Consider the following 26,010-nt stretch of genomic DNA (forward strand, 5'->3'; position numbering starts at 1 on the left):
CCTCTGAAAAAAAAACCTAAAAACAAGCAGAGCAGCCCCTTTACACAAGGCAAATGAGAGGGAAACCATGTCAAAGTGGGTGCGAGAAGTTGGGACATCACCTCACCATAAACCTCACTGCTGGCCAAATAGTCCACCATCTGGAGAGAATGCAAAATCCCAAGCTTCTGTCTGAGAAAGGGAAGGCTCATACTCTACATTGGGTACTCCATTTGTTAAGATTGCCACCTGAGAGATGTGCCCCCAACACATCTGTCTTGAAGACCAACTGGCCCATGCCCTTGACCTTTGGGGCTGTGGTGAACTGAGGGAAAGCTCTTAAAGGGCCTGCATGCAGCCTCACCTGCCCCAGGGTCCAGAGAGGGGTTGGCTCATGTGATTATGGAGGCAGAAAAGTCCTGAGACCTCTAGACCCAGGAGAGCTGATGGTGGAGTTCTGGTCTGAGTCCAAAGGCTTGAGAAACAGCAGAACTGACGGTGTAAGTTCCAGTCCGAGTCCGGGTTCCAGGGCGGGAGAGGACCAGTGTCTCAGCTGGAAAGCAGGTAGAGAGAGTGAATTCTCCCTCACTTAGCCTCTTGTTCTGTCCAGGCTTTCAGTGGGTCGGATAAGGCCACTACATTGGGCTTTCCTTTCCTCAGTCTACTGATTCAAATACTAATCTCATCCAGAAACAGGCCTACAGACACATGGGAATAAGGTTTAACCAAATATGTGGGCACCCTGTGGCCAGGTTGGAATGACGTATAAAACGAACGAACAAACGAACCACCACAACCCTTGAGGTGACATGACAAGGAAGTGGACTAATGAGATCTTAACCCACTTGATCTCATGGATGCTTATCTGATATGGAAGGACTCTGAATTTAAAAGCTGGAAGAAACCCTCTAAGTCATTTAGTCCATTTCTGTCATTTTATAGATGAAGAAATAAATCCCCCAGAGGCTGTTATTGATTTGCTCAAGATCACATGGCTGCTCAAGGCTAGACAAATGATTTTTTTTAGCATAACCTGTAGACATCTTTCTTCCTTATAGTGTTGACTTTCTCTCCCTGAAATGCTTAGAATTATTTCACTATTTCTTCTATTTACAGAAATGTATAGTTTAGAGGTCTTTGTGCAGTGGAATATGTGTATGGGGTGAATTAAACAAATTTTTAAACATATATAAAGATGAGCATAATAAATGGGTAGCTTGTGTCCATTACTTTGCTTTTCCATTTTGCACTTTTTCCCCCTAAAGAATTTTAAGGTAAATTAGCATGAAGACATTTTATACCTAAATATTTCAGAATACATCTCTTAAAAGAAAGACATATTCTAACATAACTACATTATCACACCTAGCAAAAATAATACCAATTCTCTAATATCATCTAAAATCTAATCTATATTCAGAATATTCCAGTTGCCTCCAAAATGTTATTTATAGCTGTTTTTTTAAAAAAAAGAATTTATTTACTTATTTGAGAGACAGAGCAAGAGAGGGGAAAAGGTCAGAGGGAGAAGCAGACTCCCAATGCAGGACTTGATCCTGGCACTCCGGGATCATGACCTTAGCTGAAGGCAGTGGCTTAACCTACTGAGCCACCCAGGCACCCTATTTATAGCTGTTTTATTCAAACCAGGATTCATCCAAGAACTATGCATTACATTTGGTTGTTAAGTCTCTTAGTCTTAATATAGAACTCTGAGTCTGCATTTCTGCAGGAGCAGATAATTCTCACCAACAATAGTTACCCTTATGAATTATTTTTGGCCAGAATATTATTCCCCCCCTCCTTGAAGCCATTTTGGACGTTATCCAAACAAATGAACTTCACTCACATCAAGTGTATTTAAAAAAAACCCCACCTTTATGAATTGTCATATACTTCGAGAAGTTTCGTTTCATTAAAAAGCATACCGTGGACCTACATCTAGTCTTGCAGCAGCCCTTGAGGATTTCAGGAAAAAACAGGCAAGATTCAGGTATTCTATATGCTGTTAACATGGGAAATTGAATGGGCTCAGAAAGTGGCAATTTGTAGAGAAATGTGATTTAAAAGTTGCCAAACTAGACAACGCTTACTAAAGTAAGTATTTGGAATTTATATTTGATTTCATATCTTACAAAAATATCTCAGTCATCTCTGTGATATCTTGTGAGGCATAAAAGGAGAAGATATTATTTAAATACCCATTTTGTAGACTAAAGTACAGGGGTAAATGAGACATATTCAGCCATAGATTTTGGCTTTTAACTGTTTTGGAAGTCCCTCTCTTATGCTTAATTCTTTATATTTGCATGTCTTGGCATCATGAATGAAGCTAACATTCCTAATGGCATAGAAAGATTCAGCTGGTTTCTTCCTACTCAAAGAAGAATCAATTTTACCATAATTTCTTTCCTTGAAGAGACATTCATCTCTTTTCATTGTGTGTCATATAGATACATTTTATGGAATGAATTAAAAGGCTACGTGTCTTGGGGCACCTGGGTGGTCTGACTCTTGATCTGGGCTCAGCTGATGATCTCCGGATCCTGGAATCCAGCAGTGTTGAGCCCCTTATAGGGCCCCATGCTCAGTGGGGAGTCTGTTTCTCTCTCTCTTTCTCTCTTCCTCAGTCCCTCCACCCACTCATGCACGAGCTCTCTCTCTCTCAGATAAATGAATAAATCTTTAAAAAAAAAAAAAAAAAGACTAAGTGTCTACGGAATTAGTAGGCACAGCCAGGGAACTAGGACACATCTGGAACTATGTTCCTTCTAAAGTGCATTTAGAGGACAGGACCATTCTGAGGATGTTTTTAAGTAGAGGGGAAGATGCTAGAGGGGAAATGGAATCCATAATAAAGATACTGGAGTTTTTGGAATCTTATAATGTGCTGGGCACCATACTCAGAACTTTACATACCTTTTCTCATTTAATCCTCGTAACAATCCAATGAAGTCACTGAGGAATTAAATGGTTTAAAAAGCTTGACTAGTGTCACAGAATTCTTAAGGTGTGGAGCTCAGTTAGAGCCTAGATTCTGGGAAGAGGGCAAAACTTCTGGATAAGATCACAAGGATGGAGAAAGAAGCAATTCTGAGGGGTGCAGAATGAAAGTTTGGGGTAATAGTTGCTATACCTGTTCCAAAAAGAAAGTAAGAAGAAAGATTGTGTGGTAAGATAATGGGCCAAGGAGAGGCAGGACTTGGGGACATATTCTGTAAAAGGTACTATGGGAAATGTGTTGATGATTCATGCATGAGAAGTCGTAAAGGTAAGCAGCCTCATTTTTAGGGGGAGCCACTTGGTGTAATGTTTGATTACCTCCAGCAATATGTGGGAGTCTGGAAATTGTAGCAGTGTGGGGACAGATGATGGTGATGTCCCAGGGTTGGGGAATGGCTGTGGAGGCACGGAGGAATGGTACTTGTTACAGGTGTCTGAGCTGGCATCGGACTATTGGATTCAAAATCCAGCCTCTGTCTATTACCAGTGAAGGGGCCTTGGTTAAGGATCTCTTCCTCTTCAAATTTCAGTTTCCCCATTTGGCAATTGACGATAATAATAACTCCTATTTCATCTGCTTTCTATGCACGTTGAATTCCATGTAAAGTGTGAAATGTGGTATACGTAAGTTTCAATAAATGTAGGCTCATGTTATTATGCTAACAAAGGTATGGCTCAGACAGTGGATCTTAGGTCCTGCCTAGGATTAGAGACCCGTGAAACCAGAAGGGACCGATAGCCTGGGATTAACCAGGCGATGATGGGCATCAGTACAGGAAAGAGCAGGTTCAGCGGAGGTGTGGAGGAGGGTAGCTGGCAGATAAGGAATTCATGGGCGGAAGGCACTCAAATTTGATATTTTTGAAAAGATTTTAAGAGGCAATAATATTTAAGATATGACTTTACCTGCCACTGACTAAAATGAGGAGGAAAACTCATTAGAGCAGAAGATGTCAAGGAACTCGGAAGTAGTTGATGGATGCAGAGGTTGATGATGAACTTTTTAGGTTAACGACATAGGTGGTTGAGTAGCATCACAGAAAACGAACATGCTAGAAGTTGTTTTACTTTTGGAAGCCAGTGTGCTTTGTCATCAAATCAGTCTTTTTTTTTTTTTTTAATATTTTATTTATTTATTTGACAGACAGAGATCACAAGTAGGCAGAGAGGCAGGCAGAGAGAGAGAAGGAAGCAGGCTCCCCACTGAGCAGAGAGCCTGATGTGGGGCTCGATCCCAGGACCCTGGGATCATGACCTGAGCCGAAAGCAGAGGCTTTAACCCACTGAGCCACCCAGGCGCCCCTCAAATCAGGCTTTTAAAAGTGAGGGACACAGTCAAAGAATACAGTGGCACCTAAGGGAGCAGGGAGATATTCATGCATTCTCCAACTGCACAAGCATAGGAAAGGCAAAGACAGAACAAGGCTCTTTACTGTTTTACATTTTGTGGAAGGATAAAAAGTAGTGTGGAGTGGAGGAGGAGGGCCTTTTTTTTTTTTTTTTCTTTGCAGCCTTTGCTTTTCCTAAAGGACAAGGAAATATGGTTAAAATCTATTAGGCCTCTTTCCCATGCAGTAGAATGGGGACCTTGCCCTTCCTTTATTTTTAAGACAGCTTTCTTGAGGTGTAATTGATATACAAAAAAATCTGCTCATAGTTAATGTGTATAGTTTGTTGTGTTTGGGTAGTATTCCTTTTTATGTATTCAATGAGCATTTATGGGGGGACAAAAATAGTGCTATGTTTTTGAAATACATTGTGAGTTGCCTAATAGAAATATATTGTGAGTCAGGATTTGAAACTTTCTAGTAGCCACATGAAGAAGTAAAAAAAAAAAAGGTGAAATGAACAATGTTTTTTTTTTTTAAGATTTTATTTATTTATTTGACAGAGATTACAAGTGGACAGAGAGGCAGGCAGACAGAGAGGAAGGGAAGCAGGCTCCCTGCTGAGCAGAGAGTCCAATGTGGGGCTCTATCCCAGGATCCTGGGATCAAAACCCAAGACAAAGGCAGAGGCTTTAACTTACTGAGCCACCCAGGCACCCCATGAACAATGCATTTTTAAACCTCGTATACTGAAAATATTATTTCATCAAGTTACTATAAAAGTCAAATGTAACCTATTAACATTTTTTTCTATGAACTGTTCAAAATTTGATGTGTAGTTTACAGTTACAACACATATCAATTTCACTAGTCACATTTCAGGTGCTCAATAGCTGTATACCATTAGCGACTACTGTCCTGGACAGTGTAACTTGAAGGATTGGGATAGAAAAGAAATTATTTCTTGATTTCCTTTTGGCTGAAATTTACAGTTGAGTTGGCAAGTATATCTCATATAAAACCTATCTATTGTCTCTCTTTGATATTTCAGATCTTGCACTGTACTCATTTGATTTCCAAACTTATTGCAAAAAATCTAAAGTGACTTGCAGCACAAAACAAAATTTAAAAAGAAGCCGAAAGGGGGACAACTTTTGATTTCATGTTCATTTAAAGTCTCTCACAGCCTAATTGTCCTCTTGATCTTGTGAGGAAACACATCAAATATTTTTACTTAAACCTCATTTTAAAAACTTGGATGTCACTAGGGAGCCCGAGTCGGGGAAAGCATTTAACCCTCGCAAGCTCCTGCCTCAACAAGGCAGCCGACCAGGGAGTAGAACTCATGTGTTCTTTCTCTAGGTGCACTTGAGAGGCTGCAGTTTAAATCTGGAATCCCTCACTTCTGTCAAGTGCATATCCTGTTGGTGTCTCATATCCTGAAAAAAGCTGATTACATAACTGGGTCTCCCCGGCAGGTGTGAACCTATTTTTAGGGAAGATGTATCATTGCTCAGAAATGGATTCAGATAAACAAACATATGGGTTATTAGCCTACATAGAACAGGTGAGGCTGACCAAATTTCCTTCATCGTGGGTGAATACAACACAGGGACTATGAAGAACAATAGAACTGTGAACTGTTGTCCATTTTTTTTTTTTAGAACAAATGAATCTTTCTTTTGCTTAATGGTGAAGGAGGGAACATGCTTCTGATTGAAGTTGCAGATGCTTTTTAAAAAATTTAGTTTTGGTGGTGTGCTATTTCCAAATGTAGGTCCTGCGCCAGATGTGGTCTCAGACAAAATCTACCAGATCAGCAAAACAATCGAGGAATATGCCATATGCCCTGATCTTCGAATTGACCTGTCTCGGCTTGGAAGACAAGAATTTGACCTGGAGAACAAATTCAAGCCATTTAGAGGTAATAGATTACATTTTGAAGAAGTCAGAGTCATTCCATGGGTGGCGGTGACTCTGCTTCCCGCATGGGAGGGCACACCCCAAAGTGATTGGATGGTCTTTTTTTTTTTTTTTTTTTATTTTTAAAGATTTTATTTATTTATTTGACAGAGAGAGATCACAAGTAGGCAGAGAGGCAGGCAGGAGAGAGAGAGAGAAGGGAAGCAGGCTCCCTGCCGAGCAGAGAGCCCGATGCGGGACTCGATCCCAGGACTCTGAGATCATGACCTGAGCCGAAGGCAGCGGCTTAACCCACTGAGCCACCCAGGCGCCCCTCTATTTTTTTTTTTATAAAGATTTTATTTATTTATTTGACAGAGAGAGATCACAAGTAGGCAGAGAGGCACCCCTGGATGGTCTAGGCTCCCTGCTGAGCAGAGAGCCCGGGATCCCAGGACCCTGAGATCATGACCTTGAGCCGAAGGCAGATGTAATCCATGACTGGTGGTCTATTTGCATGGGGAAGACTGTGGTGCATGGGGAAGTGGGAGCAGCCAAGATATTCAGGACTGGCAATTTCAAAAATGACTTCCCAAATTCTAGATCACTTTCAACATTGGAAAAATGTCACAGCTGACTCCCTTATGGCATCCCAAGAATAGGCTATGAGTCGCCAAAACATGTCTTCACTTTTCTATTCCATTACGGTGAAGATACTGGAGTATTTTATACAGTGAAGAAGAGAACCATCAAGGTAATGGGGTTACTAAAATTTCCCATGGAAGGTAGGCGATTTCTTTCCAAGCCAAAACCACGCTGTTTACCTTGATTCAATGCGTGAGAGATCACCATTCTGTATCAAGCACTATGTGAGGAGATTTTTGAAAGGAACTCAGTAAACACCAAATGGATTAGGCAAAGAATGGAATGAAATTGCCCCAAATATCCTACAGTGTAGACTGATTGAAACTTCTGAAGTGCTCGGATTATAACTTTTAATTTTACAGATTAATACTGAACCATATAACTTTACTAATACCATGTATATGCATATTAGTCCCCCCTTTTACCCTATTGCTTTTTCCTAGAACATATACAATTAGCCACAAACCAACTTTTTACTCCTTTAATGTCCTATACGCTTAAATACAGTCTGTGTTAAAATATTTTCCTTGTTTGACAAATAAATTAATTTAGCTGAAAAGATTAAATACCAGGCTCGCACCCGCATGGCATTGAAGTGACAAGCAGGGGAGAGCTTGAAATGGACATTGAGGTGTCACACTGTTAAGCCAACACTAGGATCTTCTTCTTGAAGGATTTTGAGTCAATTGCTCGCTTAGCTAACCAGCAGAAATTCATCAGAAGCCATGTGATACTGGAAATAATGGTGTCTCCTTTTATTAATCTCGCTGGGAGCACACACACATATATGAACACACAGTGGTTTGACATCCATAAACGGGGGCATAGTACATGAAATGGATTTAAATATGCTCATTTATATATATTTGGAAAAATTGGACAATAAGATGACTGGGAAAAATCAGACATTACCATCAGGAAGAAGTTACAAATAATTTACTTACTTCTGCACAATTTTTATGCTTGCCCAGGAGACCTAAATCATTGGTCTCATTGATGAACTCAGTTCAGGCTGTTTCTGCCGCCATATTGCTAATTTGATGAAATTTCTAAGATGCTGTGGATACCAGGAGGTGGGTAGAAGAGCTCCCTGGCTCCTAGTCCCTGGTTCCCAAGAAGAATTTGAAGATAATTGTTTGGGATAATTTATGTGCTGTGTTCTTGGTGTTTTAAATGTTGAGCAAGCCTTTGAGTTAATTGCAAACACATCATTCCTTGGCATTTCACCTTAAGGGTTCAAGAGCCTGAACTATTTGATATGAACTTTCAATTTTCACTGAATTTTACTTGCTTCCTTGTTTTTTACATTTCTGTTTACTATGTGTTATCTGCTATGAATACCAACTGTATTTAGGCAAGTGGTTCAAGAATTAAAGAACCAGAATAAATTAGCTAAAAATATTATCCCATATTGTGGAGTAAGACTTCTATGTCTAAAAGAATATGATCTTTTATTTCATATAGTAATTTTTTATTATGGTGTAATATACATAAAGTTTACCATTTTAACCATTTTACATATACATTTCATAAAGATTAATTCTTTATTGTATGAATTAATATTATTCTCAGGCCAAAAGATTAAGAATGATTTGTGTTCATGCAAAAATAATTACATTATATTTAAATGGGCATACATACTATATTAACTTAAGTGCAAGGAAAAATATTTTTTTTTTTAAAGATTTTATTTATTTATTTGACAGAGAGAAATCACAAGTAGATGGAGAGGCAGGCAGAGAGAGAGAGGGAAGCAGGCTCCCTGCTGAGCAGAGAGCCCGATGCGGGACTTGATCCCAGGACCCTGAGATCATGACCTGAGCGGAAGGCAGTGGCTTAACCCACTGAGCCACCCAGGCGCCCAAGGAAAAATATTTTTATTTATTTAAAAAAAAAGTTGATTTATTTATTTGACAGAGATCACGAGTAGGCAGAGAGGCAGGCAGAGAGAGACAGGGGAAGCAGGCTCCCTGCTGAGCAAAGAGCTGATGTGGGGCTCAATCCTAGGACCCTGAGGTCATGACCTGAGCTGAAGGCAGAGGCTTAACCCACTGAGCCACCCAGGTGCCCCTGAAAAATATTTTTAGATGGTATTTGACCAGGTGAAGGAATAGTTTCATCTATCTAATTATAACATATAACATTCCATCCATTAAATATTATAGCTGGAATTTACTGAAAATTATTAAAAGTGGATTGGTAATTTCCTTTGTGCAAGTTTAAGTATTTCAGAATTCCAAAGTAGTATGTATTTGAAAATTTTGAAAAACAACATACATATGTTTCAAAATTTAACTATGAACTTAAAAGCAGGGTTTATGGACAAATTTTCATGCTAAAAGAGTAAAATATCTAGTATTCTAGGAAAATACTTTCTTAGTATTAATTATATGTTGATAGCCAAGTTTGAAAAATATAATGGATTTTGCATTGTGTATATCTGTCAAATAAGTGGAAAAGACTAGTTTTGGGTTCCTGGTCACTGGGCGGTGCCAAACATTGAAGAATACTTATGTTTAATGAAGGTTTCTAAATATTTGGCATTCAGCCTGAAATGGGTACTGGGTTGGGCACACAGTACAAACTCAGGAATGTATCCTTCATCACCAATTCTAACCCTGGATTTGGTTGGCAAAATGGCATTTAGAAAATAAGGGCCAAAAAAGTGACCCCAAAAGTGCTAAAGTGACCCTTTAAGCCCCCTGAGTGATTCTTTGGCTTACCTCCACAGGAGAGGCACCTGGATGTGCCAAGATGTCTCTTAGCATTGAGCTGTATGCCTTCGTTGGGAGGGATGTGGTGGAAGGAAGATGGGATAAAAGGGTGCATATTTTATTCATTTGAGAGAGAGAAAGAGAGTGAGCATGAAAGGGGCCAGGGGCAGAGGGAGAAGCCGGCTCCCTGATGAGCAGAGGGCCTGATGTGGGACTTGATCCTGGGACTCCAGGATCATGACTTGAGCTGAAGGCAGTTGCTTAACCAACTGAGCCACCCAGGTGCCCAGTTTGTAGGATCTTGATTGTGCTTTAATTTTGTGACTTAGTGTATAAATGGATACTTGGCTTCCTGCATGATGGCTAGGGTTATAATGGGATTGTGGTCAGAACTTCATGCTATTAGGGTAGTGATTCTTTTTTACACTTCCCAGTATTTTCATGGGTATGGTCAATGATATTTCTCTTTACTCTTCTATCCTTAGTGGAGATAGTGGACCCAGTAGATATCTATCTCAACCTCCTTCGGACCATCTTTGATTTTAATGCCATCAAGAGTTTGCTGACAGGGCCCGGCCAACTGAAGATCCGAGTTGACGCGATGCACGGAGGTAAAGTCCTGGTCTTCTCCCATTTGGTGGATGAGAAATATTAAGGAGAACTCTACCCATGCTGGGTTTCTGAGATTATGAGGAAGATTGTATTTGTAGATATTCACACAACATGTGTATGTTCAGATATTTGGAATGTTCTGGAAAACCTCACAGTTTTAACTTCTCTCTCTCTTTTTTCTTACTTAGTTAAAAAAAATATATATATCATTTTTAATTGAAGTGTAGTTGACACATATTGTTAGGATAGTTTCAGGTGAACGACATAGTGATTTGACAGTTCTTTTTTTTTTTTTTTTTTTAAAGATTTTATTTATTTATTTGACAGAGAGAGATCACAAGTAGGCAGAGAGGCAGGCAGAGAGAGAGAGAGAGGAGGAAGCAGGCTCCCTGCTGAGCAGAGAGCCCGATGCGGGGCTCGATCCTAGGACCCTGAGATCATGACCTGAGCCGAAGGCAGCGGCTTAACCCACTGAGCCACCCAGGCGCCCCTGATTTGACAGTTCTATATGTTATGCTCTGCTCACCACACATGTAGCTACCATCTGTCACCATGCAATGCTATTACAATACAATAGACTATATTCCTTATGCTGCACCTTTCATCTGCATGATTTATTCATTCCATAACTGGAAGCCTGGATCTCACACTCCTCTTCTTGCCTTTTGTGCAACCTCTCCCCAGTTCCCTGTCCTGGTAACTTCTCTCTTTTGAAGCAAATGAAGATAGTGGTGAAAAAAATGAGTCAGAGACGATGTCTATTTATGTGTGGAATGGATGGTTAATTGTAGTCATTTTAAAAAATCTATTTTTAAAAAATATTTATTTGAGAGAGAAAAAGAGAGTATAGGTGGAGGGGAGAAGCAGAGGGAGAGGGAGAGGGAAAAGCAGACTTCCCACTGAGCAGGGAACCTGACGTGGAGCTCGATCCCAGAACCCTGAGATAATGACCTGAGCCAAAGACAGATACTTAACCAACTGAGCCAGTCAGGTACCCCCGCAAAATCTATTTTGATCAGTGCACACACATATAGTTTAAGCAGTCAAGTAGTTCAAAGTTTATTTGAAAAGAATCTAAGCCCACCTCCCCACCAACTCTCTTTCACCCTCTCCATTCACTAAATCCAAGCACACTTCCCTCAACTAATTATATCATCATTTTGGTGAGATCAGTATCCAGTGTCTCCATTATTAGAACACTGCTGAGCCATGTAAAATACTGTAGTTATATTTTCTAACAGCACAATTCTTTTATTTCCTTTGTCCTGTTTTTGTATTGCATAGTTTTTGTTAGCTGTATTTACTGCTACTAACCCCCATCCTCTCCCAGAGTCTAAATTCTCATCTCATGCTCCTGATTTGCTCTACTCTGCCTGGGTTCCTTTCTGAGTTGCTCTTATCCTTATCATCATTCTAGTTATTCTCTTTATCCTTCCCTTGTGTTGACTCTCCTTCTATCTGGATCCTTTGCCTTGCATTTTTATGATTTACAAAATTCCTTTTGGAGGAACCCATTCTCCAGAAGCTCTGAAAGAAAAGTGATAGGAAGTAAATGGGTTGAAGCATTGCATACCTGGAAATGCCTTTCTTATTTCCTTCTCTTAATTGATATTATCTGGATATAGAACTCTACAATAGATATTATTTCCTTTCAGAAGTTTCAGGGCATTGCTGCATTGCCTTATAGCCATCACATTGAACTTGGGAAATCTGATGCTATTGTGATTTTTAATTGATGATATGAAATCTTTCCTTTTTCTTTTCAGGAGGCTTTTTGGGCCTTTGGCTTATCATCAGTGTTCCTACGTTTTGCAGTGTTGAGTCTTGATGTGGGACTATTTTCCTCTATTGTGCTGGGTTCCTGGCGGATCCTCTTAATCTGGAAACTTGAGTCCTTTAATTCTGGGAAATAACTTCTTGAGTGATTTCCTCTATTATTGCTGCCTTCCTTTCTTTCCAAAATGGTTATTTTTAAGTATTGAACTTACTGAACTAGTTCTTTAGTTATCTGATTCTCCCCTCTGCCCCTACCACCGATGTTCTCTTTCTTTGTTTTGTGCTCTGTTCTGGGAGGTTTCCTCAACTTTATCTCCAAGTCCTTCCATTATGTTTTTCAGTTCCATATTTTATTTCTAAACTGAACCAGGAAGAAATAGAAAACATGAACAGACCCATAACCAGCAAGGAAACTGAAGCAGTAATCAAAAATCTCCCAACAAAACAAGAGTCTGGGGCTGGACCATGAGGTATTCTACCAAACATTTAAAGAAGAATTAATACCTATACTTCTTCTTTTTTTTTTTTTTTTTTAAGATTTTATTTATTTATTTGAGAGAGAGAGACAGTGAGAGAGAGCATGAGCGAGGAGAAGGTCAGAGAGCAAAGCAGACTCCCCATGGAGCTGGGAGCCCGATGTGGGACTCGATCCCGGGACTCCGGGATCATGACCTGAGCTGAAGGCAGTCGTCCAACCAACTGAGCCACCCAGGCGTCCCAATACCTATACTTCTGAAGCTGTTTCAAAAAATAGAAATCGAAAGAAAACTGCCAAAGTCATCCTATGAGGCCAGTATTACCTTGATCCCAAAACCAGACCAAGACCTTGCCAAAAAGAATTAAAGATCAGTATCTCTGATGAACATGGATGTCAATTTCTCACCAAGATATTAGCCAGTAGGATCCAACAGTACATTAAAAGAATTATTCACCATGACCAAGTAGGATTTATTCCTTGGTTGCAAGGGTGGTCCAGTATCCGCAAATCAATCAGTGTGTTACACTACATTAATTAAAGAAAGATCCAGAACCATATGATCTTCTCTATTGATGCAGAAAAAGCATTTGACAAAGTACATCATCTTTTCTTAATTAAAACTCTTCACTGTGTAAGGATAGAAGGAACATACCTCAACATCATAAAAGCCACATGTGAAACCCCACAGCAAATATTGTTCTCAATGGGGAAAAACTGAAGAGCTTTTCCCCTAAGGTTAGGAATATGGCAGGGATGTCCACTCTCACCACTGTTGTTCAACATAGTATTAGAAGTCCTAGCCTCAACAATCAGACAACAAAAAGAAATAAAAGACATCTGAATCAGCAAAGAAATAGGCTCTCATTCTTTACAGATGATATGATAGTCTATGTGGAAAATACTAAAGACTGCAAATTGCTAGAATTTATAAAGGAAGTCAGCAATGTGACAGGATATAAAATCAATGCACAGAAATAAGTAGCATTTCTATACACTAACGATGAGACAGAAGAAAGAGAAATGAAGGAATCAATCCCATTTACAATTGCACCACAAACTATAGGATACCTAGGAATGAACCTAACCAAGAAGGCAAAGGATCTATACTCTGAAAACTAGAGGACACTCATGAAAGAAGTTGAGGAAGACAAAAATGAAAAAAATGTTTCATGCTCATGGATTGGAAGAACAAATATTGTTTAAATGTCTAGGAGAACCTGGGTGGCTCAGTGGTTTAAGCCTCTGCCTTCGACTCAGGTCATGATCTCAGGGTCCTGGGATCGAGCTCTGCATCGGGATCTCTGCTCAGTGGGTAGCCTGCTTTCCCCTTTCTGCCTAGATAAATAAAATCTTTAAAAAAAATGTCTATGCTACCTACAGCAATTTATATATTCAGTGTAATCCCTATAAAAATACCTTCAACATTTTTCACGAAGCTGGAAAATATAATCCTAAAATTTGTATGGAACCAGAAAAGATCTTGAATAGCCAAAGGAATGTTGAAAAAGAAAACCAAAGCTGGGGGGTGGCTCAGTGGGTTAAGCCTCTGCCTTCGGCTCAGGTCATGATCTCAGGTCCTGAGATCGAGCCCCACATTGGGCTCTCTGGTCAGTGGGGAGCCTGCTTCCCCCCACCCCTCGCCTGCTTCTTTGCCTGCTTGTGATCTCTGTCAAATAAGTAAATAAAATCTTAAAAAAAAAGAAATAAAAGAAAACCAAAGCTAGTGGCATAAAATGAAAGACTTCAAGCTCTATTACAAAGCTATAATCTTTGACACAGTATGGTACTGGCACAAAAACAGACATAGACCAATGCAACAGAATAGAGACCCCAGGGGCATCTGGGTGTCTCAGTGGGTTAAGCCTCTGCCTTTGGCTCAGGACATGATCTCAGGGTCCTGGGATCGAGCCCCGCATCAGGCTCTCTGCTCCGCGGGGAGCCTGTTTCCCCTTCTCTCTGCCTGTCTCTCTGCCTGCTTGTGATCTCTCTCTCCCTCTGTCAAATAAATAAATAAAACCTTTAAAAATTCTTTTTTTTTTTAAAGATTTTTATTTATTTGACAGAGAGAGATCGCAACAAATGGTGTTGGGAAAATCAGACAGCCACATGAAGAATGACTCTGGACCATTTTCTTACACCCTACACAAAAATAGACTCAAAATGAATGAAAGACCTCAATGTGAGACAGGAATTTGTCAAAATCCTAGAGAAGAGTAAAGGCAGCAGTCTCTCTGACCTGCTAAGCATGTCTCTAAAGACAAGGGAGACAAAGGCAAAAATGAACTATTGGACTTCATCAAGATAAAAAGCTTTTGCCCAGTGAAGAAAACAGTCAACTGGGGCGCCTGGGTGGCTCAGTGGGTTAAGCCGCTGCCTTCGGCTCAGGTCGTGATCTCGGAGTCCTGGGATCGAGTCCCGCATCGGGCTCTCTGCTCAGCAGGGAGCCTGCTTCCCTCTCTCTCTCTCTGCCTGCCTCTCCATCTACTTGTGATCTCTCTCTGTCAAATAAATAAATAAAATCTTTAAAAAAAAAAAAAAAAAGAAAACAGTCAACAAAACCAAGAGACAACTTACAGAATGGGAGAAGATACTTGCAAATGTCTAAATAGATAAAGGGCTAGTATCCAAAATCTACAAAGAACTTAACAAACTTAACATGCAGAGTACAAATAAATCCAATCAAGAAATGGGCAGAAGACACAAACAGACATTTCTCCAAAGAAGATATACAAATGGCCAACAGACGCATGAAAAAAAATGCACCACATCGCTTGGTATCAGGGAACTACAAATCAGAACCACAATGAGACAGTATTTCAAACTGGTCAGAATGGCTAAAATTAATAAGCCAGGAAATGACAGATGTTGACAAGGATGCAGAGAAGGGGGAACCTTCTCACACTGTTGGTGGAAATGTTAGCTGGTGCAGCCACTCTGGAAAACGTCACGGAGGGTCCTCAAAAAATTGAAAATGGAGCTATCCTATGACCCAGCAATCACACTACTGGGTATTTACCCCAATGATACAAATGTAGTGATTCAGAGGGACACTTGCACCCCAAAGTTTATAGCAGCAATGTCTACAGTAGCCAAATTGCGGGAAAAGCTCTTATGCCCATCAACAGATGAGTAAGTAAAAGAGATGTGGTATTTATACACAATGGAATATTACTCAGCCATCAGAAAAGAAATCTTGCCATTTGCAATAATAAACTAGAGGGTATTATCTAAGTGAAATAAGTTATTCAGAGAAAGACAATTATGTGACTTCATTCATATGTGAAATTTAAGAAAGAAAACAGGAGCATAACAGAAGGGAAGGAAAAATAAAGCAAGATAAAAACAGAGGGAGGAAAACCATAAGAAACTGTTAATCATAAGAAACAAACTGAGGGCTGCTGAGGGGACAGTGGGTGGTAGGATAGAGTAACTGGGTGATGGACATTAAGAGGGCAGAGGATGTAATGAGCACTGGGTTTTATATAAGACTGATGAATCACTGAACTCTACCTCTGAAACTAATAATATACACTGTATGTTAATTGAATTTAAATTCAAAAAAAGTAATACAAAAAAGAAGATAAAGTGCTGTAATATATTATATTTGTAATATAAATCCAAATAAATTTGTGTTTTTAAATACAAATTGTATTTGGCCACCAATTTTTCAAAAACAACATTAAATGTTATAAATTATATATAATATATAGCCTTTAGTGTCCAGATAAATACTTAAGCTTAATTGCTTATCAGAATTTTCTACTTGATATTTGCTTTATCATTTGTATTTTTTCCTGATTTTTAAAATTAATTATTTTTTATTAACATGTAATGTATTTTTTTTGCCCCAGAGGGTACGGGTTTGTACATCATCAAGCTTACATACTTCACAGCACTCACCATAGCACATACCCTCCCCAATGTCAATAACCCAACCACCCTCTCCACCCCCACCAACCCTCTGTTGTGTAAGTTAAGAGTCACTTATGGTTTGTCTCCCTCCCAGTCCCATCTTGTTTAATTTTTTCCTTCCCTACCCCACAAACCCCCCACTCTGCCTCTCCAATTATCTTTATCTGATTGACTTATTTCACTCAGCATAATGCCCTCTAGTTCCATCTAAATTGCAGTTCCACATCATTGCAAATGGCAAGATTTGATTTCTTTTGATGGCTGGATAGTATTCCACTAGATATATATACACACACATACCACATCTTCTTTATCCATTCATCTGTTGATGGACGTCTAGGTTCTTTCCATAGTTTGGCTGTTGTGGATACTGCTGCTATAAACATTTGTGTGCACGTGCCCCTTCGGATCATTACATATGTATGTTTGGGGTAAATACCCAGTAGTGCGATTGTTGGGTCATAGGGTACCTCTATTTTCAGCTTTCTGGGGAACCTCCATGGTGTTTTCCAGAGTGACTGCACCAGCTTGCATTCCAACCAACAGTATAGGAGGGTTCCCCTTCTCCATATCCTCTCCAACATCTGTCATTTCCTGACTTGTTAATTTTAGCCATTATGACTGATGTGAGGTGGTATCTTATTGTGGTTTCGATTTGTATTTCCCTGTTGCCAAGTGATCTTGAACACTTTTTCACATGTCTGTTGGCCATTTGTATGTCTTCTTTGCAGAAATGTCTGTTCATGTCCTTTGCCCATTTTTTGACTAAATTATTTGTGCTTTGGGTGTTGAGTTTGATAAGTTCTTTCTAGATTTTGGATACTAGCCCTTTATCTGATATGTCATTTGCAAATATCTTCTCCCATTCTTCTGTTCATTGTCTTTTGGTTTTGTTGACTGTTTCTTTTGCTGTGCAAAAGGTTTTGATCTTGATGAAATTCCAATAGTTCATTTTTGTCCTTGCTTCCCTTACCTTTGGCAATGGTTCTAGGAAGAAGTTGCTGTGGCTGAGGTTGAAGAGATTGCTGCCTTGTTCTCCTCAAGGATTTTGATGGATTCCTGTCTCACATGGAGGTCGTTCATCCATATGGAGTCTATTTTTGTGTGTGGTGTAAGGAAATGGTCCAGTTTCATTCTTCTGCATGTGGCTGTCCAGTTTTCCCAACACCATTTGTTGAAGAGACTGTCTTTTTTCCATTGGGCATTCTTTCCTGCTTTGTTGAAAATTAATTAACCATAGAGTTGAGGGTCTATTTATGGGCTCTCTATTCTGTTCCATTGATCTATGTGTTTGTTTTTGTGCCAGTACCATACTGTCTTGATGATGACAGCTTAGTAATAGAGCTTGAAGTCTGGAATTGTGATGCCACCAACTTTGGCTTTCTTTTTCAACATTCTTTTGGCTATTTGGGCTCTTTTCTGGTTCCATATAGATTTTAGGATTCTTTGTTCCATTTCTTTGAAAAAAATGGATGGTATTTTGATAGGGATTGCATGTAGATTGCTTTAGGTAGCACAGACATTTTCACAATATTTGTCCTTCCAATCCGTAGCATGGAACGCTTTTCCATTTCATTTTGTCTTCCTCAATTTCCTTCAAGAGTACTTTATATTTTTCTGAGTACAGATTCTTTGCCTCTTTGGTTAGGTTTATTCCTAGGTATCTTATGGTTTTGGGTGCATTTGTAAATGGCATCGACTCCTTAATTTCTCCTTCTTTTGTCTTTCTGTTGGTGTATAGAAATACAACTGATTTCTGTGCATTGATTTTATATCCTGACACTACTGAATTCCTGTATGAGTTCTAAAAGTTTTGGAGTGGATTCTTTTGGGTTTTCCATATAAAGTATCATATCATCTGCAAAGAGTGATAATTTGACTTCTTCTTTGCCGATTTGGATGCCTTTAATTTCCTTTTGTTGTCTGATTGCTGAGGCTAGGACCTCTAGTACGATGTTGAATAGCAGTGGTGATAATGGACATCCCTGCCGTGTTCCTGACCTTAGCAGAAAAGCTTTCAGTTTTTCTCCATTGAGAATGATATTTGCGGTGGGTTTTTCATAGATGGCTTTGATGATATTGAGGTATGTGCCCTCTATCCCTACACTTTGAAGAGTTTTGATCAGGAAGGGATGTTGTACTTTGTCAAATGCTTTTTCAGCATCTATTGAGAGTATCATATGGTTCTTGTTCTTTCTTTTATTGATGTGTTGTATCACATTGACTGATTTGCGGATGTTGAACCAACCTTGCAGCCCTGGAATAAATCCCACTTGGTTGTGGTGAATAATCCTTTTAATGTACTGTTGAATCCTACTGGGTAGTATTTTGGTGAGAATTTTTGCATGTGTGTTCATCAAGGATACTGGCCTGTAATTCTCCTTTTTGATGAGATCTTTGTCTGGTTTTGGGATCAAACTCATAAAATGAGTTTGGAAGTTTTCCTTCCATTTCTATTTTTTGGAACAGTTTCAGGAGAAGAGGTATTAATTCTTCCTTAAATGTTTGGTAGAATTCCCCTGGGAAGCTGTCTGGCTCTGGGCTCTCATTTGTTGGGAGATTTTTGATGACTGCTTCAATGTCCTTACTTCTTTACTGGTTATGGGTCTGTTCAGGTTTTCTATGTCTTCCTGGTTCAGTTTTGATAGTTTATATGTCTCTAGGAATGCATCCATTTCTACCAGATTGTCAAATTTGCTGGTGTATTGTTGCTCGTAATATGTTCTTATAATTGTATTTCTTTGGTGTTGGTTGTGATCTCTCTCTTTCATTCATGATTTTATTTATTTGGGTCCTTTATCTTTTCTTTTTGATAAGTCTGGCCAGGGGTTTATCAGTCTTATTAATTCTTTCAAAGAACCAGCTCCTAGTTGTGTTGACTTATTCTATTGTTTCTTTGGCTTCTATTTCATTGATTTCTGCTCTGATCTTGATTATTTCTCTTCTCTTGCTGGGTTTAGGCTTTCTTTGTTGTTCTTTCTCCAGCTCCTTTAGGTGTAGGGTTAGGTTGTGTATTTGAGACCTTTCTTGTTTCTTGAGAAAGGCTTGTATCGCTATATATTTTCCTCTCAGGACTGCCTTTGCTGTGTCCCACAGATTTTGAAACGTTGTGTTTTCATTATCATTTGTTTCCATGAATTTTTTCAATTCTTCTTTAATTTCCTGGTTGACCCATTCATTCTTTAGAAGGATGCTGTTTAGTCTCCATGTATTTGGGTTCTTTCCAAATTTCCTCTTGTGATTGAGTTCTAGCTTCAGAGCATTGTTGTCTGAAAATATGCAGGGAATGATCCCAATCTTTTGGTACCGGTTGAGACCTGATTTGTGACCCCTGCAGGATGTGATCTATTCTGGAGAATGTTCCATGTACACCAGAGAAGAATGTTTATTCTGTTGCTTTGGGATGAAATGTTCTGAATATATCTGTGATGTCCATCTGTTCCAGTGTGTCATTTAAGGCCTTTGTTTCCTTGTTGATTTTTTGCTTGGATGATCTGTCCATTTCAGTGAGGGGGTTTTTTAAGACCCCTACTATTAATGTATTATTGTTGATGTGTTTCTTGGATTTTGTTATTAACTGGTTTATATAGTTGGCTGCTCCCATGTTAGGGGCATAGATATTTAAAATTGTTAGATCTCCTTGTTGGACAGCCCTTTAAGTATGATATAGTGTCCTTCCTCATCTCTTATTATAGTCTTTGGCTTAAAATCTAATTGATCTGATATAAGGATTGCCACCCCACCTTTCTTTTGATGTCCATTAGCATGGCAAATTGTTTTCCACCCCCTCTCTTTAAATCTGGAGGTTCCTTTGGGTCTAAATGAGTTTGGGTCTAAATTGAGTTTCTTGTAGATAGCATGTTGATGGGTTTTGGTTTTTTATCCATTCTGATACCATGTGTGTTTTGATTGGGTTCATTTAGCCCATTTACATTCAGGGTAACTATTAAAGTAGTGCCATTGTGTTGCCTGTTACTCTATATTGTTTCTGTTCCTTTCCAGTCTACTACTTTTAGGCTCTCTCTTTGGTTAGAGGACCCCTTTCAATATTTCCTGTAGGGCTGATTTGGTGTTTGCAAATTCTTTTAGTTTTTGTTTGTCCTGGAAGCTTTTTTATTTTATTTTTTTTAAGATTTTATTTATTTATTTATTTATTTGACACAGAGTGAGAGAGATCATAAGTAGGCAGAGAGGCAGGCCAAGAGAGAGGGGAAGAAGCCTCCCTGCTGAGCAGAGAGCCCGATGTGGTGCTTGATCCCAAGACCCTGAGATCATGACCTGAGCTGAAGGCAGAGGACTTAACCCACTGAGCCATCCAGGCACCCCTGTCCTGAATGATTTTTATCTCTCCTTTTATTTTCAGTGATAGCCTAGCTGGATATAATATTCTTGGCTATATATTTTTCTAGTTTAGTGCCCTGAATATATCATGCCTGTTCTTTCTGGCCTGCCAGGTCTCTGTGGATAAGTCTGCTGCCAATCTAATATTTCTACCACTGTATGTTACAGACTTCTTGTCCTGAGCTGCTTTCAGAATTTTGTCTTTGTCACTAAGACTTGTAAGTTTTACTATTAGATGACAGGGTGTGGACCTATTTTTATTGATTTTGAGGGGGTTTCTCTGTGCCTCCTGGAGTTTGATGCTTGTTTTCTTTGCCATATTAAGGAAATTCTCTACTATAATTAACTCCAATATACCTTCTGACCCTCTGTCTCTTTCTTCTCTTCTGGAATCCCAACTATTCTAATAGTGTTTCATCTTATACTATCTTTTATCTCTCAAAGTCTTCCCTTGTGGTCCAGCAGTTGTGTGTCTTTCTTTTGCTTAGCTTCTTTATTCTCCATCATTTGGACTTCTATATCACTAATTCTCTCTTCTGCCTCATTTATCCTAGCAGTAAGAGCCTCCAGTTTTGATTGCACCCCTTTAATAGCTTTTTTATTTTAACTTGGTTAGATTTTAGTTCTTTTATTTCTCCAGAAAGTGTTTCTCTAATATCTTCCATGCCTTTTTTGAGCACAGCTAGCACCTTGAGAATCGTCATTCTGAACTCTAGTTCTGACATATTACCAATGTCTGTGTTGATTAGGTCTCTGGCCTTCGGTACTGCCTCTTGTTCTTTTTTTTTTTTTTTTTTTTTTTTTGTGGTGAGTTTTTCCACCTTGTCATTTTATCCAGATAAGAATATATGAATGAGAGAAAATACTAAAAGTGTGGCAAGGACCCCAGAAAAATGTATGCTAACCAAATCAGAAGAGATCCAAATCAGGAGAAGAAAGGGGAAAAAAGAAAGAAAAAATATATAAAATAAAAAATTATACATATATATTAGACTGGTGACTAGAACAAAGCCACTGACTTGATTTTGGGTGTATTTTGGTCTTACAAGAAACTATCTCCCAAAATTCTAATGGAAGAAAAACTTGTATATATAGTAAAAGAAGGGTAAACATGATGATTGTTAAGATGAAAATTAAAAAAAAATTAAAATAGGAATTGATAAGTTGGTTGGAAAAAGAAAAAAAAAAAGAGTAGGGAATGTGCTCAGGCTGGAGACTAAAACAAAGCCATGTGCTAGACTAGAGTATATTTTGAGCTATTAGAAGAAATTGTATCCCAAAATTTTTAGAAATATATATATATATATATACAGACACACACACAAATAAGGTTAAATACAGCGAAGTGATAAAATATGACTATAAAAATGAAGGTTTAAAAAAACTTTTTAGGAAAGGTATTGTTAAGATAAACTAGTTAGAAAAGGTTAAAAGAGGAATGAGGAAAGAAACATTAAGAAAATAGAATAAGAAAAAAATAAAATTAAAAAAAATTTAACTTTGCAAGAGTAAAGGATCATGGGTAAAAAGCCATGAATTTTGTGTCACTTTCCCCTAGCTCTGGAGTTCCGCAGTTCTCATTGATTAGTAAACTTGGTCTTGGCAGAATGTTCTTGCTGATCTTCTGGAGTAGGGGCCTGTTGCAGTGATTCTCAAATGTCTTTGTCTGAGGTGGAATTGCACTGCCCTTGCCAGGGGCTTGGCTAAGTCATCTGCTCAGGTTCATGCTCAGGAGCTTTTGTTCCCTGAATGCTTTCTGTAGAGCTTTGGAAGACAGGAATGAAAATGGCGGCCTCCCAATCTCCGGCTCAGAGGAGCCGAGGGCTCGGGACTGCACTCCTCAGTGCGCCCTCAGAGAAAAGCAGTCCGTCACTCCCATCTCCCTGGTCTCAGGCTGCGCTCTAAGCTGACCCGACCTGTGACCGAGTGTTTCTATCTCTTGCGCTTGGCCCCATTTGGAGTCTTCAAACCCAGCAGATTGCTCTTGCACTGCTCCTCCCAGAGCAGACAGGTGAGTCTCCCTGGATATGCCACTTGTGGGGTCCCTACTTGAAGAGCAATTGCCCAACTGTGCCTCAGATCATGGTTTAAGGTAACCCCAAGCTGAAAGCCCTCTCCTCAGCTCCGTCTATGTAGTCAACTTCCCTGCTTAATACCTGCAAGCTCTGCCACATTCAGACACCCCCAATCTTTCTGTGACCCCACTGGACCTGAGACCACACTGTCCCCTTGAGGGCTCCACCCCCGCTTAGCCTCTAGAGCCATGTCCTTCAGTGGAGCAGACTTCTAATTGTTCTGATTTTATGCTCTGCTGCTCTACCACTTGCCGGGAGCTGCTCCTTTCCCCTGCAGTCTCTCTCCTCATTGCTTCGGATTTACTTCTCCGCATGTCCTACCTTTCAGAAAGTGGTCGATTTTCTGTTCTTAGAATTGCTGCTTTTCTTCTCTTTGAGCTCTTAATGAGTTTGTAGGTGTTTGGAATGGTTTGATTCCTATCTAGCTGAACTCCTGGGATCTGATGTCATTTCAGTCTGCTACTACTCTGCCATCTTGCCTCTCTCCTATCATTTGTATTTTATTTCAAGGATATAATTAATAGTAAGATTGTTTTTTATGGGTGTCTCAATCGGTTAAGCATTTGACTTGGGCTCAGGTCATAGTCCCAGGGTTCATAAGGGAAATTGCTTCTCCTTCTGCCCTTCCCCTGGCTTTCTCTCCCTCTCTCTCACCTACTCTCAAATAAATACATAAAATCTTTAAAACGAAAGATTTTTTTATAGACCTTTATATTTATAAATATTTAATATCCAATAATTATGATAATTGTATTATATAATTAAAAAGTTGACTTAAAAAAATGTTCCTGATCTATATTTAAGAGTTTTCTTCTCCCTGTATAGTTTCTGTCTCTTCTAAGTTGCTCTTTACTCTTTTTGTTTTGATCTCATGTTAATTGCCCTTTTCAAAAGTTTAGTGATCCTTGGCTGCCTGGCACATTTAAGAATGAGGCACCAATAATTTTGTTGGGAGATCTGAACACATGTGTGGAGCTCATCCTCCATGGGCTTTATTTTGACGTCATCTGTTGGCTTGTTTTGTTCTTTCTTATTGGGATGATCATATTCCTCAGAAAGGGATTTTTAGGTTCTTCCCCATTAACTGGCCTTGAGGGAAGACAGTTTCTCTTTCTTTTTTCTTTTTTTAAAGATTTTATTTATTTATTTGACAGAGAGAGATCACAAGCAGGCAGAGAGTCAGGCAGAGAGAGAGAGAAGGAAGGAGGCTTCCTGCTGAGCAGAGAGCCCCAATACGGGGCTCTTCTGGACAGGCAAAGTCAAAAGATGTTCACTATTTGAGGGTTGGGTTAGTGGAAATTAATTAGAAAAAAAATGTTTTATATATATTTCAGCTAACAGGATTTATGCATTCCCCAAATGTGCTCTATATATTCTACCTCAGGCTCCATTCCTTTGTTCATAATGTCCTTTCCATTTGAATGGCATTCCTATCCCCCATCTCTATCAATTTTATATTCTTTTTTATTTTTATTTTTATTTTTTTTTAAAGATTTTATTTATTTATTTGACAGAGAACACAAGAAGGCAGAGAGGCAGGCAGAGAGAGAGAGAGAGAAGCAGGCTCTGCACTGAGCAGAGAGCCCGATGCGGGGCTCGATCCCAGGACCCTGGGATCATGACCTGGGCTGAAGGCAGAGGCTTTAACCTGCTGAGCCACCCAAGCGCCCTTACATTCTTTTTTAAAAAGGATTTTATTTATTTATTTGACAGAGAGAGAGATCGCAAGTAGTCAGAGAAGCACGCAGAGAGAGAGGGGGAGGAAGCAGGCCTCCCCTCTGAGCAGAGAGCCCGATGTGGGGACTCAATCCCAGGACCCTGGGATCATGACCTGAGTCGAAGGCAGAGGGTTAACTCACTGAGACACCCAGGCGTCCTATCAATTTTATATTCTTTCTTTCTTCAAATCTCTCCAAAAAAGCTACCTCCTTCTTGAAACTTTTACCTGTGGTTGTTTCTTCTTGAAAGCCATCAGATCTAATTATTTCATAAGTTTCCATTGCAGAGCACCAGTCTTATTTCTGTAATCACTCACCTGTAGATTTAACTCATCCCTCTACTGTATTCGGAGCCCAGTAATTTAGAAAACTGTGATTTGCATTGCTTGAATATGATGTTTCTATTCTTAAGATAGGAATTCCATATTAGGTGCTCCATAAATATATGTTCAACTGGAAAATACCATTCCTTAGCATTTATTGTGTAAAATATGCTTAGTTTTACATGCTTCCATTGTTTACATTTTCTAGTTATATTCTTGGCAGAGTTAGAATGATTGCAGACTCAGGGAACATTGCTAGAGCCTTTAGTGCTTTTGCATATATTTAGCCAAATTTTTTAATACATAAAAAGCAACACACATTGGATCATTATTAAGTAGTTGGTTTCTTTCTGGCAACATACTAGAAAAGTTTTGGAGAAAAATTTTATACAACTGACTATTGAATACATCTATATGCCCAACACTGCAACTGGCACATGGTGGGCACTCAGTGAGTAGTAGATGAAGTAAGTATCACTCCGTGTTGCATCTTGACAAAGCCTGTAGAACTTGTTTCCTGTGCTATTAAGTGACCTTTCTTGTTTTAAACAGAACCGAACATTTTTGGAGGTTTCTGCCAAGATCTCATGTTGCCGCATATCTCTTTTTAGTCATGGGACCCTATGTGAGAAAAGTCCTGTGTGATGAGCTGGGAGCTCCAGCCAATTCTGCAATAAACTGTGTCCCCTTGGAAGATTTTGGAGGGCAGCCTCCTGACCCAAACTTGACGTATGCAACAACCCTTCTGGAAGCTATGAAAGGAGGAGAATATGGATTTGGAGCTGCATTTGATGCTGATGGGGTAAGTAAGAAACTTTTCTGCCTGCCGACCCTTTTACGAGATAATATTGGAAGCCAGAGAATTCATGGGGCTGGCTGATATGTATGGGGCATTCGAACCCTAACTGGCTCTGCATCTGTTCTTCTTTTTTTTTTTTTTTTCTCTCTTTTTTTTTTTTTCTGTTCTTCTTTTCAATGGCTCTTCCGTATTGCAGTTAAACAGCTTTTACTTTTCATAGTTCCAGGGTAGCATTATGTTATAAAAAAGTTATTACTTTTAAAAATATTCATGCAATATATCTTTATTTATGGTTGGCTTAGTTAAAACCACCACATTAAGAAACTAGGTATTTCAGCAATAATTCTTGTTCTCCGTTATATTTGAGGGAGGGTATGGGATAAGTATATGAAGGCTACTGATGCT

The 26,010-nt window shown here is 39.2% G+C and overlaps 1 protein-coding gene across 1 annotated transcript in view; it reads left to right on the plus strand.

The window, feature by feature from the left end:
• Positions 1 to 26,010, plus strand: part of PGM5 (phosphoglucomutase 5) — a 198,694-nt gene that overhangs the window by 19,068 nt on the left and 153,616 nt on the right. The window contains exons 3-5 of the mRNA XM_004769248.3: positions 6,088 to 6,234; positions 10,057 to 10,182; positions 25,418 to 25,608. Coding sequence (XP_004769305.2) covers positions 6,088 to 6,234; positions 10,057 to 10,182; positions 25,418 to 25,608 — 464 coding nt within the window. The remainder of the gene's footprint in view (positions 1 to 6,087; positions 6,235 to 10,056; positions 10,183 to 25,417; positions 25,609 to 26,010) is intronic.

The sequence above is a fragment of the Mustela putorius genome, unplaced genomic scaffold (genome assembly GCF_011764305.1).
Source record: "Mustela putorius furo isolate JIRA1106 unplaced genomic scaffold, ASM1176430v1.1 tig00003854_pilon_pilon_pilon, whole genome shotgun sequence".
Classification (NCBI taxonomy): domain Eukaryota; kingdom Metazoa; phylum Chordata; class Mammalia; order Carnivora; family Mustelidae; genus Mustela; species Mustela putorius.